General features: G+C 41.2%; 1 protein-coding gene across 3 annotated transcripts in view; it reads left to right on the plus strand.

Annotated features, from left to right (window-relative positions):
• The window catches only part of LOC134541302 (meiosis regulator and mRNA stability factor 1), a 66,920-nt gene that overhangs the window by 37,818 nt on the left and 10,981 nt on the right, over positions 1 to 18,121 (plus strand). For 2 of the 3 annotated variants that reach the window (XM_063384630.1, XM_063384628.1), the window contains 10 exons: positions 1,114 to 1,325; positions 2,649 to 2,969; positions 5,087 to 5,242; positions 7,075 to 7,308; positions 9,118 to 9,321; positions 10,638 to 10,908; positions 11,809 to 11,937; positions 12,478 to 12,545; positions 14,923 to 15,012; positions 15,957 to 16,146. In XM_063384630.1, coding sequence (XP_063240700.1) covers positions 1,114 to 1,325; positions 2,649 to 2,969; positions 5,087 to 5,242; positions 7,075 to 7,308; positions 9,118 to 9,321; positions 10,638 to 10,908; positions 11,809 to 11,937; positions 12,478 to 12,545; positions 14,923 to 15,012; positions 15,957 to 16,146 — 1,875 coding nt within the window. The remainder of the gene's footprint in view (positions 1 to 1,113; positions 1,326 to 2,648; positions 2,970 to 5,086; positions 5,243 to 7,074; positions 7,309 to 9,117; positions 9,322 to 10,637; positions 10,909 to 11,808; positions 11,938 to 12,477; positions 12,546 to 14,922; positions 15,013 to 15,956; positions 16,147 to 18,121) is intronic. The other variant, XM_063384627.1, reaches the window with a different exon arrangement.

Below are 18,121 nucleotides of genomic sequence, written 5' to 3' on the forward strand. Positions count from 1 at the left end.
TCGGCAACAGGAACAATACGTATCCCCTCCTTACTTAAAATAATGCTTGCTTTACAGTTCAGCAACTGGTATTACAGCAATAATATTAAATACTTTAAACAGCAGTATAATGGTGAGGCACAGTAATAAAAAAAACAGAGGAAACATTTTATCGAAAAGTTACATACAGATTGAAGCGTACAAAGTCTGCCAGAGTCTAGGGAAAACTTAAAAAAAGGTCAGGGAATACAATCTCTCAATTAAAACGTGTTTCACCATTTTTCGGTTTGAAATTGTTAATTTCTATCGTCACAGAACAGTGCCTGTGGAAATGTTAATTATTAATTACAGTGATAAGCTCAATACTGTGTCTTGATTTGTAGACACTTTTTATTCTGCATATTTTATTGTATCCAAATGTTTGTTACTGATGGGTAGAGATCTGAAAAATTTGCGGGTTCATTACGTGCTATGCTAAAATTCAAATAATTATACCTTAGTGCTGCTTCTGCCATTGGTCCACTATTAATCTGGAGGACTGAGGGCCAATTAGAGACCCTCACTCATAGAAGTGTCGAATCACAGGCCACCCAGTCGTGACGACTCACAAGTCAGCAGCCGATGAACAGTTGGCATTTGCCCGAGCGTGTAGAGGATATTGGAGTCCATCCTGGAGGTCATTGAACCCGCAAATTTTTTCCGGTCTATACTGATGGGTAGAGGTGTATGAAATTCGCAATTGCGATAAATGCTAAATAGATGCAAAAATTTTCAATTACCGCGATTATTTGCGATACTTTAACATTTATTCAATAAGTAATTTCAAAACATGCATCTGAAATCCCCAAAAACCGCGAACTCCATTTTGAAAGTCACTCTGTCATTACTTAATACCTATGTGCGTTGTACATATGCTTTAATTATTTACAACAACAAAATCAAAAGAAATAAATGCGAGTAAACAATTTTTTAAATGCTACGAAGTGCTAAAAATCACAAAATGGAAAATGCTATAAAATGCTAAAAAAATCACATAATAGATGCTATAAATTAAATTTTTAAATGGTGTTTTCATGCACCTTTACTGATGGGTGATCCCTGGGAGTTGGTAGCACTGCTGATGTGACTCGGCAGACTGGAGCTCGGCCAGCCCGCCGCTCGCCTCGATGCTGTCGCTGTTCTGCCGGGAGCTGGTGGACCTGCTCAGGACGTCGCCCCAGTGCCAGCTGCCCTTCAACCGCTTCATCCCCGCCTACCACCACCACTTCGGGCGGCAGTGCCGCGTCGCCAACTACGGCTTCACCAAGCTGGTGGACCTGCTGGAGGCCCTCCCGGGGACAGTGCAGGTGCGTTGCCCCCCTCTTCTCGGAACCACCGTCCGCTCCCCGCGCGTTCAGTAGCGTACTGAACCTGTCACCCGCCAGTCACACACCCGCATCAGTCAGTCACACGCCCGCCGACACGTGGGGCAGTCCGACCCTCAGATCCCACGCACCTCTAATATTCACAAGAGGTAAATAATTCAAAGAAAAATTTGAAGAAAAAATTTGGAAATTAACCCATTTGCATCCACTCACTTTAATGTTAGACGTAACATGAAATCCATAAACTTTTTTATATATTACTATTATTAAAGTTATTTTCTATTTAAATATATTTTTTTTCTTTAAATAAAATTTTAAAAATAGATTAAGTTTCATGTTTCGTACTGAAACTGTTGTGAAAGTCAAAAATGATAGCCGGACGTCCGATGATGCCGGTACCAGATGAACCACTGAGTCTTTCCTGGTGGCCACCAGGATCGCTTTAGTTAATGGCAGTAAAATGGCGCCGTATTTGAATTTTGAAGCGTCAGAGGCTGAGGCTACCCATCCCAGCTTAGACACCACCTTCACCCCCTGCCTCTCTCAGCTGACCAGACTAGTTGTTTTTGTCCTCGGCCCTCTGACCTTGTCGGCACTGCTGGCGCCGCATACAGATCTACCACTATCACGCTGGGACCTGGTGAACCCGTGGTAAGGCGGAGGTCCTATCCAAACCTCTCCTAGCTGTCCAGGCTAGCACCGGAGCTAGGTCGTCGCTCACCACGTCAACTCCGCATGGTGCTAGGGAACCCTCCGGAGAGGTTTATGGGGCCCGCCTCGTCAGGGGTGTATGTGTGTCAGCGAGGCGGGATGATAAGCGCGACGCTCGATGGTATTTCTACCGCAGTGTCGCCTCTAAGCGCAAGTCTCCGAATTGGCGCGTAGTCTTCTCGTCGTCACAGGATAACCGTGAAATTTGAGCGGTGACTGCAACATTAATTGGCCGATAAATGAAGATGAAGGTGTAATGCAAGTCCCTTAAGTGCTTTTAATAATCTGTACTGGTTGTTTTACGCCTAAAAATTACTCTGGAAACATGCGTTTCAGCCATTTTAAATCTTCTAGAAACACAGTTTTAAAAACATGATCCAAAATCGAAAGTACTTTTCGGGCCTCGGCGAATTCTTAAATGCTTTTCGTAAACATACCCCGCTAGGATATCTTGAGTAGTTTTGAAATCGCGTTGTTTTTCCTGAAGCTCTGCGTACCGCGTGTGTGCCCGGGTGGGCGGGGGCGTTAAGGAATCCAGCTACGCCCGGAGGCCCGAGGCTACACTTGTGCACGGCGTGTGACGTTGCGGTGCAGGTGATGGGGGAAGGCAGCCGGCGCGTTGTCACGCTGGCGCACCGCGCCCAGCTGCGCCGCTTCGCGGCCGACATGGCGCGTATGCTCAAGTGCAGCCCGGCGAAGCAGGTGACGCTGGCGGAGCTGCCGGCGGCCTACCAGCGCGCCGTCGGCCGTGAGTGGAACGTGTGCGACTACGGGGTGTGCGACGTCGAGGACCTGCTGGGGGACCTGCCCGAGAGCACCGTGTGCGTGTCCTTGGGCGGCGAGGTCGTCGTCTCCATGCCCAAGAGGGACCAGACCCCGGAGGAGGCGGAGCGGACCCGCTGCTTTGCCGCGGAGGTGAGCTCGCCCCTATTCCCGAGACCCGTGAGAGGTTGTAACAGGGGTTTTATCGCACAAATATTTGTTGAAATAAGAACTAAACATTACAGTAGAATCCCGCCGATGCGACCCCCCTCTGATGCGTCCATTCCGTTTATACGACCGTTTTTTGAGAAACCGTGAAAAATTTAAGCAGAGAAAGTCAAAAATTTGAGTAAAATCGGCTGAAAAACAAGTCTGTTACACTACGTTGGGCGCTATGTGTTCAAGTTTATCTTGGCGGGAGCTGTACTGTAAGCAGGCAGGCATACAAAAGACGGCTACAAATAGATACCACCCCTCTAGACTGTCCACGCGGCAGTGTCTAGCCGAGCTCGGCGCGTCCACTATCGCAGGAAAAGCAGTCTCAGCTGTCATGTTATCTTAACCGCCCGGCGGCTTGACGTCATATACGTGACGTGACGCTTGCCTCTCCCATCCCCTGCTAATTCTTCAAGGCTCATCCCTCCCAGAGCCACAAACCATGTAAAAAAACACCCCTCCCTCCCCCACCTCCTTTTCAACTAACATTTCAAACTTCTGCGTGAAAAACTTTCAGCGTGTTTTTTCTTCTTTTTTTTTTACGCTGCGAAGGGACGTGGAAAAGATAATTGTTTGAGCTGTCAAAATATACATCGCTGACGGCAAGGGCAGGAGTGCATCCTGTCGGTCTGTCGCTGTGATTATCTACTCCAAAAACATGTGACAGCATTTCAGGATAGCATTGTTCTTATTTCTTTCGTTTATAGCCAAATGTTTTCTACCTGATCCACACAAGTTCCTTCGCCACGTTTCGAACGAAAATAACCACCAGCCGGCTAGCATAGCCGAACTCGATGACGCGAATTCATTTAGCGCGAGTATGTATTTGGATATAATTGGCCCGAATTCTCTATTGCAACCATTCCGTTTATAAGTCCGTTTTTCCGGGAACCGTGAGGGGTCGCATCAGCGGGATTCTACTGTATTGTATTTTATTCTTTCGCTTTTGCTAGAAAATCAAACTTTCATACCTTAGTATAGTGTTTTTCTCAAATCCTATTAATGTTTTTTTTTTAATTTACTGTATATTGTGTATATCTCCTGTTAACGAGTATTTTATCTCAAAAGTTGTATTTTATAAATCAGGAAAAAATGGTTTAATGTAGTGTTCTCGAAATAGTTTCACTGTATCCAGTATTTACATCGACAAGTGTTCTTCGGGCAAACTGTTTGTGGTTTTGTCCGATTTTTAGCTTGTCGTACATAACCTGCCGGGCTGCTTCACCCAGAATAGCCGCGGCACTGGCTCTGTTTGGCTTTTGCGGGTCCGGGACAGCTCTTTGGTTAAATTGAATGTAACGAGTAACCTTGGTGTTGGTACTGCTAATGGTGAACATAAAAAAACGTGATGAAGCCAATGTCGTTGACAATGGTAATAATGACTGCGATTATAGCAGTTCCGATTATAACAGTGACCAGATTATGACTGACGATGATGATTAGTGGTTTCTTTTTACTACTTCTTTCTCCCCCTCCCAACATCTACGGGATTTAATATTGGTTGTAGTTCATATAAATTAACATGTAGTACGGACCTTACGAGAGTTTTTCACTTTTTGGTATAAAAATGAAATTTTAATATTGCAGTATGTGACTTGAGTATGTACATAACTGTGTGTGTTGGTTTTTAATACGAATATGTTATGAGGAAGTATAAATTGTTCTGTTATAGCGCGATGACTGAGTGGACTGTATACGATAATGATTATAGATGCCATTATAATACAACAATTTAACAGTGTGGCTACACAATAGTATGTACTTACTCACCGCCATGACGAAAAATACGACTGGCTTCCGGCTGGGAGTTCAGGTCTGCCAACTATCGGCAGAGGATGATGAATAATGGTTGCCACTACACGGCAGCGTGGGGAAATACAACTTGAAGTACTCGGAGGCTTCTCGGAAGCACTGATTACGTTGAGGTCTTAATCAGTGTTTCCAACACGAAGTTGCGCACAGTAACACACGGTCTGGACGTGCTCGGTTGATGCGCGTCTCGGCGGGGGAAGAGGCGAGGTGTGACTGGGTCCGTGCCGTGGCCGTGCCCGCAGGTGGTGGAGCTGCTCAGGCACGCCCCGCAGTGCAGCATGCTGTTCAGCAAGTTCATCCCCGCCTACCACCAGCACTTCGGCCACCAGTGCCGCCTCGCCGACTACGGCTTCGTTAAGCTCATCGAGCTGTTCGAGGCCATCTCGGACGTCGTCCGGGTACGCATTGCTCGCAGGAGGCGTTTAAGAGTACTCCCAAGGGGCGGATGAATAGGGATTGTTAATGACGACACACGTGTGGACTGTATCGAGATAGTTTTAACCCGACGACGCGAAATAAATTACATGATAGCATCAGCCCGCACCATTGCGACCTACTGCCATCATGACTTCATGTAAGTTTTTGGACTTACGCCATTGCTAAGAACTTTTCCTGTTGAAGAAAAACTAAAAAATAAAGAAATAAATAAATAAAAATACCCAAAACAGACAAAAAAACACAAAATTAAGCAAAATAAAATTGCTGTTGTCAACAAGGATATAAACACCACAAAATATTCTGTAACAGGAATGTGGTCAACAAACAAAGAAAATCAAAGAAAATATGTACTAAGAGGACAAAAAAAACACAGTTCATTAGTACATTTTTCTTTGTTTTTCTTTGTTTGTTGACCATATTCCTGTTACGGAATATTTTGTGGTGTTTATATCATTGTTGACAACACCAATTTTTTGCTTAATTTTGTTTTTTTTTTTCTGTTTTGGGTATTTTTATTTATTTATTTATTTATTTTTTAGTTTTTCTTCAACAGAAAAAGTTCTTAGCAATGGCGTGTGTCCAAAAACTTACATCAAGTCATGCACTCCCATTGCACAAATCTTTCAAAGATAACTACCGCCATCATGCTGATGAAAACGAAGACTTTATTTTTTCTCACGGCAGGGATGCCACTCTCACGGTTTATGGACGCCAACCCTTTGCAGTGTTCCAACATGGTGCCAACTGTGAAAAGCTGTGGGGCGGGTGATTTAAACTGTGTCTTATCACTTGGCCCGATGCAAGTGCCACAAAGTTAACTTGCAACACAGTTTTATATACAAGAGTTCACGCTAAGTACCAAACAGGGATGACATTATATGGGGAATTGCATAAAGCCAAAATGACACTGAGAAGCTTACCAATACATCATATAAAAACCGAATGAAAGTTTAATACACTATAAACCGACTTAAATGCCACAAAAAAAAAATCTTGAAATCGTTCAGGATACGTATTTAATCAAAACTCAACTCGAAAACAAATCTTAATCTTTCACTATATTAAATTCAATGCATTACAAGAAGCGACATGGGCAAAGAAACCGAACAAATTATTTTATTTTAAGCAAGTTAACTCCTTAATTCTTCGTATTTTACCAAGTTCCTACAGAAGTATCAGTTTTTTTTTTACAGTAAATTTTTAAAAGTGTGTGTTAATTTATCTTCGGCTCCTAGATTGTTATGTCTGGCTTGAATGCTAGTGTTTTTGGTAGGACTTAAAAATTGTCATTGTTTAACCCATTTGCATCTACAAGCGTACTAGTACGCAGCTGTTTTTCTGGCCGATAACACTGTAGGTGTACTGGTGCGCAAAATGGCTAATCTGCCCGAAAAACTTGAAAAAAAATCCCTTTAGAATGAAAACAACCCCTCAGAGTAGCTAGTATTGTTATATAACAAATGTATATTATCGTGAAACTTAAACTATTTTTTTTTTTTTTAATTTTATTTAAAGAATAAAAATACAATTTAAATAGGAAATAACTTTAATAATAGTAATAATTGAAAAAAGTTTATGGATTCCATGGTATGTCTAACATTAAAAGTGAGTGGATGCAAGTGGGTTAACTTCCAAATTTTTTCTTCAAATTTTTCTTTGAATTATTTACCTCTTGTGACAAACTCCTGTGAACATTAGAGGTTCGTGGGGATCTGAGGATCGGACCGCCCCCACGTGTCGGCGGGGGTGTGTGTGGAAAGGCGTGTGACTGACTGATGCGGGCGGGCGATAGGTGGAGGACGGCCGCTCGGACGGCGAGCGGCGCGTGTGCCTGACGCTCGGCCAGGGCCTCAAGGTGCTGCAGGAGCAGCTGGCGACGCTCGTGCGCGCGTCTCCCGGCGCGTCCCTGCCGCTGCCTCAGCTGCCGCCGGCGTACCTGCGCCTGTACGGGCACGCTCTGCGGCCGGAGGCGTACGGGTGCGCGGGCCTGCGCCAGCTCTTGGAGCGCTTCCCGGGCGTGCTGGAGGTGAGGCCCCTGTCCTCGGACCACGTCGATACCCAACCTGTGGTCGCGCCACACATTGTTCCCACTGGCAGTCTCGTGTGCCATCGTGCTGTATACATTTATACTTATATAACTTAGTTTTTGAAACAAACATTTAAAGTAGCCGATCCCCAGGCACACTGCGATCAATTACAAAAATAAATAAATCGTCACGGCTGAAACCTAGAGGCCCGGGAATTTTCGCGTGGGTATTCGTTTGGTGTCCTGTGTACATTCTACTTAAAAAAGTTGCATTCTTATTGGCTGGCTTCTAACTGTAGAACCTCCCCCTTCTATTGGGTGCGTTATTCGGTCACTGTCCTGCTGGCTGGCTGTTGACTGACTCGCATTCGTAGATTGGAGTTTACATTGTGGCCAAAAGAGATTTCCGTGCCTCTAACTAGAACCTTCGGGTCGTGTTCACACGTCAACACTCACCTGTGGGCGTGCACACATTGTTCCCACTGGCAGTGTCATGTGCTATTGTGTTCTATATATTTATATTTATATAACTTAGTTTTTGAAACAAACATTTAAAGTGTTGAATGTTTCTATACCATAGTTAATATATTTAATATCTTGTGTATTATTTTGAACCCTCGAGATGTAAATTGGGTGGATTTCAGGTGCTCTGTGGGATTCAGATTGTTTTTGATTCAAGAAAAATTGAGATTTCACCTGTCACTGATAAAAACTTAATGACTTCTCAAACCCAGCATTTTGTTGATAAACATTACTCATATGTCTTTGTAGTAGGAGGGTAATTTTTTATGAAGTAGTTAACATTAAAATAAAACCGAAAAATTATTTTAGTTTTCTAATTACTTAGTTGTATGCGGACTTTCAAAAATTTTTAAATTACTTGATCAAAGGGTTGTTTAGTTACTGTGTAGAAGTGGTGGTAATTACCATATTTACCCAAAGGGAAGACAAGGCCTGCATTTTCGTTTTTCATTAAGAGAATAATATTTGAGTCTAGTAATATGGGCATTTGATAAAAACAAAAATTAAAGCTGATATGGATTGTGTGATGTCAGTATTCTGTTTCGTAGTCTTGCATTAAAGGAAATATATTTATTGTTAAGTCTTGATATCTTGCATAAACTTCATCACATTTTTTAGCAGTGGAATTGTATGCATAAGATGTAATTTGTGTGTATGGATCAATTAAATCATCAAATACCATCAAATTCTTAGTATTCAAAGCATTAGGGTAAAATAAATTTAAAAAATTAAACATCAACCTCTGAAGTTTACTATGTCAATTTTTGTTCTTTATACCTGTCCCGTTACCATTCCTTTTTAACATTTAATTATAAAAAATTATTATAATATGTATTGATTCAAGAAACTTAGTCAAGGAATGAAATATTTAAATGGGTTGAATGTTTTAACACCATGGTTAATACTTGCAATTTTTTCATAACGTTATTTTATTTTGGACCCTTGAGGGTTAATTCGAGGTACTATATAAGATTCCGATTCTAAGGTTATATTCGAGGTACTGTCTAAGATTCTGATTCTAAGGTTATATTCGAGGTACTCTCCAAGATTCCGATTCTAAGGTTATATTCGAGGTACTATCCAAGATTCCGATTCTAAGGTTATATTCGAGGTACTCACTAAGATTCCGATTCTAAGGTTATATTCGAGGTACTGTTTAAGATTCCGATTCGAGGTACTGTCCAAGATTCGGATTCGATAGAATGTGGAATTGACCCACCTTAAGTAATTTGTGACGCGAGTGCCTTGCACTCGGCACCGCTGTGACCGGCCGTCGTCGCCCCGCAGGTGGTCCCGGGAAGCCCCGACCGCGTGGTGGCACTGGTGGACCGGTCCGACTGCAGCCTGCTGGCCCTGCGAGCCCGGAGGGTGCTCATGGGGCAGCCCGACTGCCGCATGGCCGCCCGCGACTTCCTCAAGGCCTTCTGGCGCGTCTACAAGCAGGCCTGGGACATGGACCAGGCCAGGGGGGACCTGGCCGGCGTGGTCCAGGTGGGTCCGCATTCCGTAGTACGGGCTGTCCGTGACAGAATGTCCCGTTTTTAATTCAGACCATTCACGACAAATCATATGTCAAAGCGAAGGTAAACTAACCCGGTTTTCCTTAACAAACGTTAACAAATTTTTAATATCTGCACCTCTGGTTATACGGCACATCCAACCTAATGTCTTAATTCTGCCCACACTTTGGTTATTACGTCCTGAGCTATGGAAGCAATGGTAGTCTTTTATCAATTGCTGTGGCAATTCACTGGGTAGCAGCGTAACGTAGGCACGAAAATCTCTCCGCGTCACGTCTGGTGAACGTGGAGGCCAGCGGAAAAGAGCTCTGACGTCTCGACACTCACGGCCAATCCAACGAGTTTTACAATAAACTGTAAGGGATTTGATAGCATATCTATTTTAAAAAAAAAGTAATATTTTGTCTTTGTACCCTTTTCCACCCCTTGCAGTCTTGATTTACTTCCAATAAGTTTTCAACAATATTTTAAATAAAAATAAATTTTTTAGTGTACACACACATATATATATAAATCGGTGTTACTTCCATATTTGTCAAGCGTGATGATATCCGAGAAACTATTAACCGGCCCGTTGGGGGTAGAGTCCACTGGATTCCCTCTCTCTGCGCTGGCTGTGATTACAAGCAGCGTTGATCCTGACTGACTTGACAAGAGGAAAAATAATCCTAACATGATCTGTACTTAAAAAATTTTTTCTGTAGGTGCAACATAAGACAACATTAAAAAAAAATGTTGGTCCAAATTTTCAATAACAAATTTAAAATAAATAATTTTTGTCTGTTTAAATTTTTCAATAGAATTTCAGAAAGGAACCAAATTTATTTAAAAGAATTCAATTGTTTTAGTTATATATTCTCACAAACATTGTTTGATGTACTGGATTCAGTCATATCGGCAGCAATTGTTATTCTGACAAATAAAATCTTTTCAAACAAGGGATGCCTTAGGTAGAGTTAAAATTCCAGCATAATATGTATTGGGACTCTTAAGGTTAGCACTTTGTGCAAGTTTTAAGTGCCGTCGCGCAGGTGACTTGAGGCGGTGTGTGTGTGTGTGTGTGTGCGCTCACGCAGGTGGTAAGAGACGGTGTGTGTCTGTGTGTGTGTATGTGCGTGCAAGCAGGTGGTAGACAGCATGTGTGAGCTCACGCAGGTGACAGCGCGCGTGTGCGCTCACACAGGTGACAGAGCGCGCGTGTGCGCTCACACAGGTGACAGACAGCGTGTGTGTGTGCGCCCGGGCAGGTGACAGACGGTGATTGCGTGCGTGTGTGCGCCCGGGCAGGTGGTGGAGCAGGGGGGCGAGGTGCTCCTGGAGCTGACGCCGCTACAGCAGTTTGCGAGCCGGGTGTACCGCCTGCTGATGGAGTGCGGCGGCTGCCTCAAGCTGCTCTCCTTCGACTTCATGTACCTGCGGGTGTTCGGGGTCACCTACAAGGCGCCCGTGCACGGCTACCCCAGCACGGAGGCCCACCTGCGCGCCATCCCGGAGACCGTGCTGCTGCGCGGGTCCTCCCGCGCCTCGCGCGACATCGTCCTCAACAGGAACCTGGCCCGTGAGTGCCCTCCTGTGTGAATGCCGGTTCCCTAGTTCGAATTGCACGCCAATATCGAATTTGAATCCTACAATTAAAGAAACTGTTATAGCGCGATGACTGAGTGAACTGTATACGAAAACGATTATAGATGCCATTATAATACAACAATTCAGCGGGAGGCTACACCATAGTACTACTCACCGCCATGATGAAAAAATATCCGACTTCCGGCTGGATGTCCAGGGCTGCCAACTATTGGCAGAGGATGCTGAATAATGGTTGCCACTACACAGCAGCGCGGGAAATACAAATTTGAAGTATTCAGAGACTTCTCAGAAGCACTGTTTACGTTGAGGTCTAATCAATGTTACTAACACAAAATTACACACACTAATATACATTCTGAACAGAAACATTAGACAAATGATACTTGAGTGGAAGGTTGAAGTTAAATCAGCTACAATAATTATTTGGTAAAGTTTTTTTTTAAATTATGCAGCTAACCTAACTTAACCTAACCTATCTTAAACTAACCATCCAACCAGCCAACCATTTCATTTCAATTTCTTTTTGCCTTATTTTCTGAAACCTGCTTCTCCGACTTGATTTATAAAAAATTTCATGGAAAACATGAATCTATTGTTAAAATGCTGTATTCCCAGATTAGTGATTGAGTGAGCTAATATTTCACATATTGAAACCCTAGTAATTCCACAATTTTTCGGTGCTACGTGGTGTACTGCATTTCTTTGTTAAGCGGTTTTTCTTCGTGCTTTTCAGTGTTATTTTTGTTTCATCGCAATTCGCCATGTATAAAAAAAATTTTCCCTGTGATTGCGTCTGGGTAATTGGATTGGCTCTGTCCTAACATTAACGCAAGGTCTCGCATGCACGTTCGTGTCTGTGTGTGTGTCGCAGAGGCTGGCTTCCCCCTGCCGCCGCAGATGTCGCTGCTGGAAGCGTGCGGGGACCCGGAGGCGCGGGGCCTCGAGCCGGCCAATCAGGGAGGCCCGCGGCCGCCAGGAACGCCCGACGACGACGTGTCCCGTACGTGACGACGCAAACCCGTCCGTTTTCCGCGTCCCTGTTCCCCCTTGGTACTACGTCGATGGCCAAGGCATCCGGCAAGAAGTTTCATTTCTGTTGCACGTGGACTCCACGTGCAAATTTTTTTCATCCGAGTATATGAATAGATTAATATTTTTAATATAAATACATAAAATGTAAGCATTTTAGTAAAGATTATCGAATCTGAATGAAATGTTCGAAGCCCAGGTGTGGAAACATTATGAGGGTTTAAATCTGCATATTTTAGCAATTGTCTCTGCACCTTTCTTTAAACCTGCATAGTTTTAGGGTCTAAATCTGCATATTTTAACAATTGTCCCTACACCTTTCTTTAAACCTGCATAGTTTTAGTGGATGTGCTAAATTACAAATTTAGGTTCTTTGAAAATTAACTGCGTGTGTGCTTCCCCCGCCCTTCCTATCTATTCATTTCCCCAGAGAGATGGACTATGATGCAATTTTTTTCGCACGCTATAGGTTTTGTATCCTTATTGATTCTTTGCTGGTTTTGTTTTCCAGAAGCTAAAGACGCTGGGTGCGAGCGTAAAGCTGACGGCGAGTGCGCCCGTGTCTCACAACTACCTCAGGCAAGTGTCGTCTCTTTCCTCTTGTAACCAGCTGAGTGTTGGTTGTCTTAAGTGTTGCAGGAGATGTTCACCATCTCATTGCGTGGTTCCTTTTGTTGTTACAACCACGTTCCACAGGAGGACCACGCAAAGTAATTGCGAGAGATAACTGCACGAAACTGTCCCAAACCCACAAGTCACCGCACCTTGTCCTATGGTCCAGAACACGAATTGCATGCACGGCATACCCATTGTTCGTGTTCTCGTTGTAGTTGACGGCACAAACGTACTCATTTTATTAACAAAAAAAAGATTTGGTCAATCACAATGGCACCCGGTAACAGTATCCTTATGGTCAGTGTCGCCAACATCTCATTGTTAAATTATCTTCTAAACACCACCTATACCTAGTTGCGCAACAGGAGATATTACGAAACCTCTTCTTGGCCGCGAGAAGTATCTCTTAACCGGATATGCTTCGATCTTCGAACTTCACCAGGTTCTGAAACAACTCTTCCTTCACCAGGAAACAAGGTTGTGTGTTTCCAGGTTGTACTTGTCGGTTCAGTTAAAGCAGGGCGAGTGGGGAATGTGCTGGTTCCGGTCGAGAAGTGATGACAACACGAAAGGCTGAGTCTGAGAGCCGGGCGTCGTCTGGAGTCGAGCGCTCCTCGCGAGAGCTCCTCCGTCCGACCGGCTCCGTGATCAATCGAAGCGATTGGCTGATCTCGTTCCGTTTCGTTCTTCGTCGCGGGGTCTCCCTAGTGAGAACATCCGAGGGAAGCGGGATTGTGGGATTATTTGCTAGCAGGAACAGGAGACTAGTGAATAAACCGATACAACAACTGGCACACACAACACCCAAGTGCATGTTAATTCACAATTAAGCATGGATATGTAACAGAAAATATTTAATGAATTGGAAAAAAATTAATGTTGCATTGCTTGATCTTTCATCTTTATAAGCATTGCATTTTACATGATTGATTCTGTCACCTATTTGAAACCCACAAAAATTGGATTGTGTTATTATTTTTTGAGTAGTTCTGTTCTCGAAATACTTGTTTGTAAAGATTTTACTGTATAAGTGCATCATGTGTCGATCAAAATTAGATATTTTTAGTGAAACATTTAAAAGAAATATTTAGTTTCTTATTTAATAATCTATTTTTATGAATAAAGACCATGTTTGAGAATAAAAAAAATCATACTAAAATCTCCTAACTGACTTAAAAATAAAAGCCATAAAATTTAGTTTATTTGTTCTGTTCTAACGTCAGTTTTCTACTCTGAAATCGGATAAGAATATCAAATCCCAATATTAAGAATGGGAATTAGAATCCTACTGCAAAAATGTAACAGCTTCTGGAAAATTGGACAAATAATACTAAAATAAAAGGTTGCTAGTTTAAGACAGCTACAATAATTATATGTATGAAAAATATTTGTTCAAATATTTAAATTGTGGAATAAGAAAAATGTCTTTTGTTAAAGCAGCCAACCTAACCAACCAAACAACCTTCATTTCAGTTCCTATTTGCCTTATTTTCCAGAACCTGCTACATGTTGATAAAAAAAAAATTTGCAAACTCTAAAATACTGTGAAATCCATGCAAATCAATTTCACAAAAAAACTTCAATTTTTATTATTATTATTTTAATTTTTGTATTCCAAAATTAGTGATAAAATGAGCTGATATTTAGTTACGTAACCCTAGTTATTTACGACTTCTTTTAATTGCCATTGCAATTTGTGTGTTTTTTGTTCTTGAGTGTGTTATAAAACCACCACCCCCCCCCCCCCCCCCCCCCTCTTCTGTTGTGTATGACAATATTAATTCAGATGATGATAATAATCTGTTTTAAAGTTTGAGTTGATAAATATGCTGTGTTTTGAATTGTTTAAGCGATTTTTCTGTTGCTGTTTAGCAAGACAGTAAGATCAAGGAAAAAACTTTGAATGCTTGTTGCATGTTTAAAACTTGGCTTATTCATTTTTTTTTATTATGAAGTCCAAATAAAACATAAAGGGGGGGTGGGGCTATTTATATTGCACAAATGACTCAACAGTGACTTACGCAAGTGTGTTGTATCAAATGTTTGTACGCAAATGAATATTCGTTATTTCGAAGTGTTGGTACATATTATTATTATTCATATCCAAATATTCTCACAAGCCTAGTTTTTTTTTTTTTTACTATAGTTGATTGATTTCTAAGCAATAAAAAATGTCCATAAGAAAAACACACAAAACAATCAATCAAATAAATGTTCCTCTAAATAATGTGTATTAGGCTTAGAAAAGACTATGTAGAGACAACTTTCAATTTGATCATCATTACATCAAATGGGAAATGGTATTGTTTCGTCTTGATGTTTTCCGAACGTGTATCCTCAGGTTCCGTATCAAGATGTGGACAGTCCAATGTCCAGCCCTTCAAAGTTATGGAGCCCGCCTACTACTTCGCCATTTAATCATTCCATCAAAGTGAGTAGCACTAGACTCTAATGCTGCGTCAGTGTTAACTGAGTGTTGGGTGTACATTAGCATTTTTAGTGTAAAGTAATGGCTGGTAAATGTTAAGATTTGGGTACGTTTTCAACTTGGCATATTTTTTTCTGAAGACAAATCGGCCTTGAATATGTTGATCACAAAATTTAAAGATGCTAAAAATTATAACTCATACCAATATTAAATTTTGTTGTGCAAAAATAATTACTTTAGTGAATCGGCATAGTTCTCTACTCTGTTAGTCTTTATGTTAAAAGTTATCGTTCGTAAAATTAAACAACTGCCACATATAGGTATTTTGACAGTTATTCAGTTTTTGGGCCCGTGCTTGGCAACATTGATTCAACTTAAAAATACAACCCAGCCCAATTAATTTTTTTTTTTTTTGCGTTATCCAATGAGTTACGAACTGGACACTTAATGTTTTGTTAGCGTAGTGCAGTGCCAATTTATTTTTTAGTTAAATACTTTTTGTGGATTTCATTAAAGCGGACGTTAAAAAGTTTTTTTTGTACAAAAATTAACTAAAGGGTTATTTGAATATGTGAATACTTAAGTTTCCAAATATTTAAACCGTAAATGTTACGTTTTACATATTTTTCACCTGAAATTCTAATTTCACGACGTAGGGTGGTGGTTCATGAAGTAACATATGCTAGACTTTCCAGCCCCTAGTTAGCTGTTGATTTCTTTAATATATGCACAGACAACTCATAATCACACGAGCACATGTGTTGCATTAACCCGGTGTGTTATTTCCTACATAGTTCTCAAAGTACCAAGCAAGCACTAGCCTTTTTTTGTTTTCAGGCGTACCAACCAGAATACATGGAATGTCTCTAGGCATACTTTAAATTTATCTTCCCGACGTCAGCAACCCTGCCCCAGTGGGCCTGCAGCGGAGGGCGTGTTTGCGACAGGTGGAGCTGCCGGCCAGCCTGTCGGGGGAGGCGGAGCTCCTGTCGCCGGGCAGCTTCCTGCTGCCGCCCAGCCCCCCCGACCCCGACCCCGCGGCCCCCGCGGTGCCCCAGGTAGTGGCCCCGCACCCCAGCGAGCTGCCCAGGCCCGACCCGGCCCTGCTGTGGGGGCGCAGCCCCTCCGCGCTCGCCGGTCAGTTCTCCCGACCACTCGCGATGGACACTCTCGCATGGTGCGGTCTGATGTTTCTGTCCCCGCCGTTTCATCCACTGGTGCGGGATACCATTTCTCATGTTATCTTTAAAAGATTTGTGCAATGGGAGTGCATGACTTGATGTATGTTTTTGGACATACGCCATTGCTAAGAACTTTTCCTGTTGAAGAAAAACTATTGTGTTTGTTTGTCTTTTCGTTTTGTCGTGTTTTTGTCTCGTTTCAACTGTTGTGCTGAATTATTTTGGGTTCAATATTTTTGTGTTGTCACCATTTGTGGGGTTTTTTTTTTTTTTGTTCTCTTAGTACATTTTTCTTTGTTTTTCTTTGTTTTTTGACCATATTCCTGTTTCGGAATATTTTGTGGTGTTCATATCCTTGTTGACAACAGCAATTGTTTGCTTAATTTTTTGTGTTTTTTGTCTTTTTTGTGTTTATTTTATTTATTAGTTTTTCTTCAACACAAAAAGTTCTTAGCAATGGCGTATGTTCAAAAACTTACATCAAGTTACTATTTCTCATGCGAGAATTTCTTAGACTTGAAGTCCATTATTTGTTAGTAGAGACAAGATTAATGGTTTTTCATTTCTAGTACAATTTCATTTTTAAAACAAAAAAATTCTGTGTTTATAAAAGCTGTTTTGTAGTACGCACTTCACCAGAATAGCGGTAAAATTTATTTTCTACGTTTTGACGTTGAAAAACAATTGGCAAAAATTTTTTTGTTTGATTTTGATTCGATAATGGATACACAATTAAAAAAAAAAAATTTTAATAATTTTTTCCCATCCATACACTTTGGTACGGTTCTTTGTCATGAACATTCATTGAATTTTAAACATTAAAAGAGTCGTTTTTTTTTTTTTTTTTTTAAGTTTTGAATTAAGTTTTGCTGGAATGCTACTTAATTTGATGTTAAAATTTTGCACTTAAGCGCTAGGTATATAGTGTGTATTTACTTGTATTTTTGGTATTATGTGTATTGACATGCTTTTCTTTAATTTGGTTTCCTCGCAATTCACCATGTTTTATCCCTTTTCATTAGGAAATAAGCATTTTTTTATTATTTTAATAAAATAATAAATTATCACATGAACAAGTTACCGTTATTTGACAGTCCATGCTTTTTCTTGGTCACTATGTATGACAATAGTAGTTGTCGGTAAATGAAATTAGTTTCGTCGTGCGTCTTGGTGACAGTTTTTGTTGATTTATTTAAATTTATTGCAAAAATGTATTTTTGTTTTGTATTATTTATTCACTAGTATTGTGTCAACTAAAGGTGGGATTAAATACAAAATTAAAATATGAGTTTGATGTGTAGATTCCTTTTTAGAAAATATTCCCAAACACAATCTCAAATTGTATTTTTTTGTAAGTTTTTATTTTTAAAAATATATACCTATACAAGAGGGGAAAAAAAATTTGAATAATAAATTTGAACTTTTTGTTTTATGGTTTCGGTTATTTCATGTTCTTATAGCAAATTATGATGAACATAAATTTGCATTTTTCCCATCTAGAAAGGTTTGCCTCCAGGAACATTTTTTGAAGACTGTCACATAAATAAGTCTTATCAAATATCTAGATAATTGGCCCTTTTTTATATTAAAAAAAAAGCAGGAATGCCATTTTTGTCTCTCTGATTATTGTGCTTTTTTCTTTCTTTCTTTCTTTCTTTCCTCTTTCCTCTCTCTTCTTCCTGGAATGGGTTCTGGTTATCTAGTGATCAGAGGTAGCTTGGCTTCTGGATTGTAGCAGTGTCCTTGGCAAATAATTCACCGACGTTCCGGTCGCCATCATCAGGGAGCAGTTACCTACTGTAGGTAACTGCTCCCTGATGGTGACTGCAATGTCGACCGGAACGTCGCTGAATTACCGTATTTACTCGCGTAAAGGCCCCGCCCGCGTATAAGCCCCCCCCCCCGCCTTGTTTTGTAAACATTTTTGAGAA

This window comes from Bacillus rossius, chromosome 18 (genome assembly GCF_032445375.1).
Source record: "Bacillus rossius redtenbacheri isolate Brsri chromosome 18, Brsri_v3, whole genome shotgun sequence".
In the NCBI taxonomy this organism is placed as follows: domain Eukaryota; kingdom Metazoa; phylum Arthropoda; class Insecta; order Phasmatodea; family Bacillidae; genus Bacillus; species Bacillus rossius.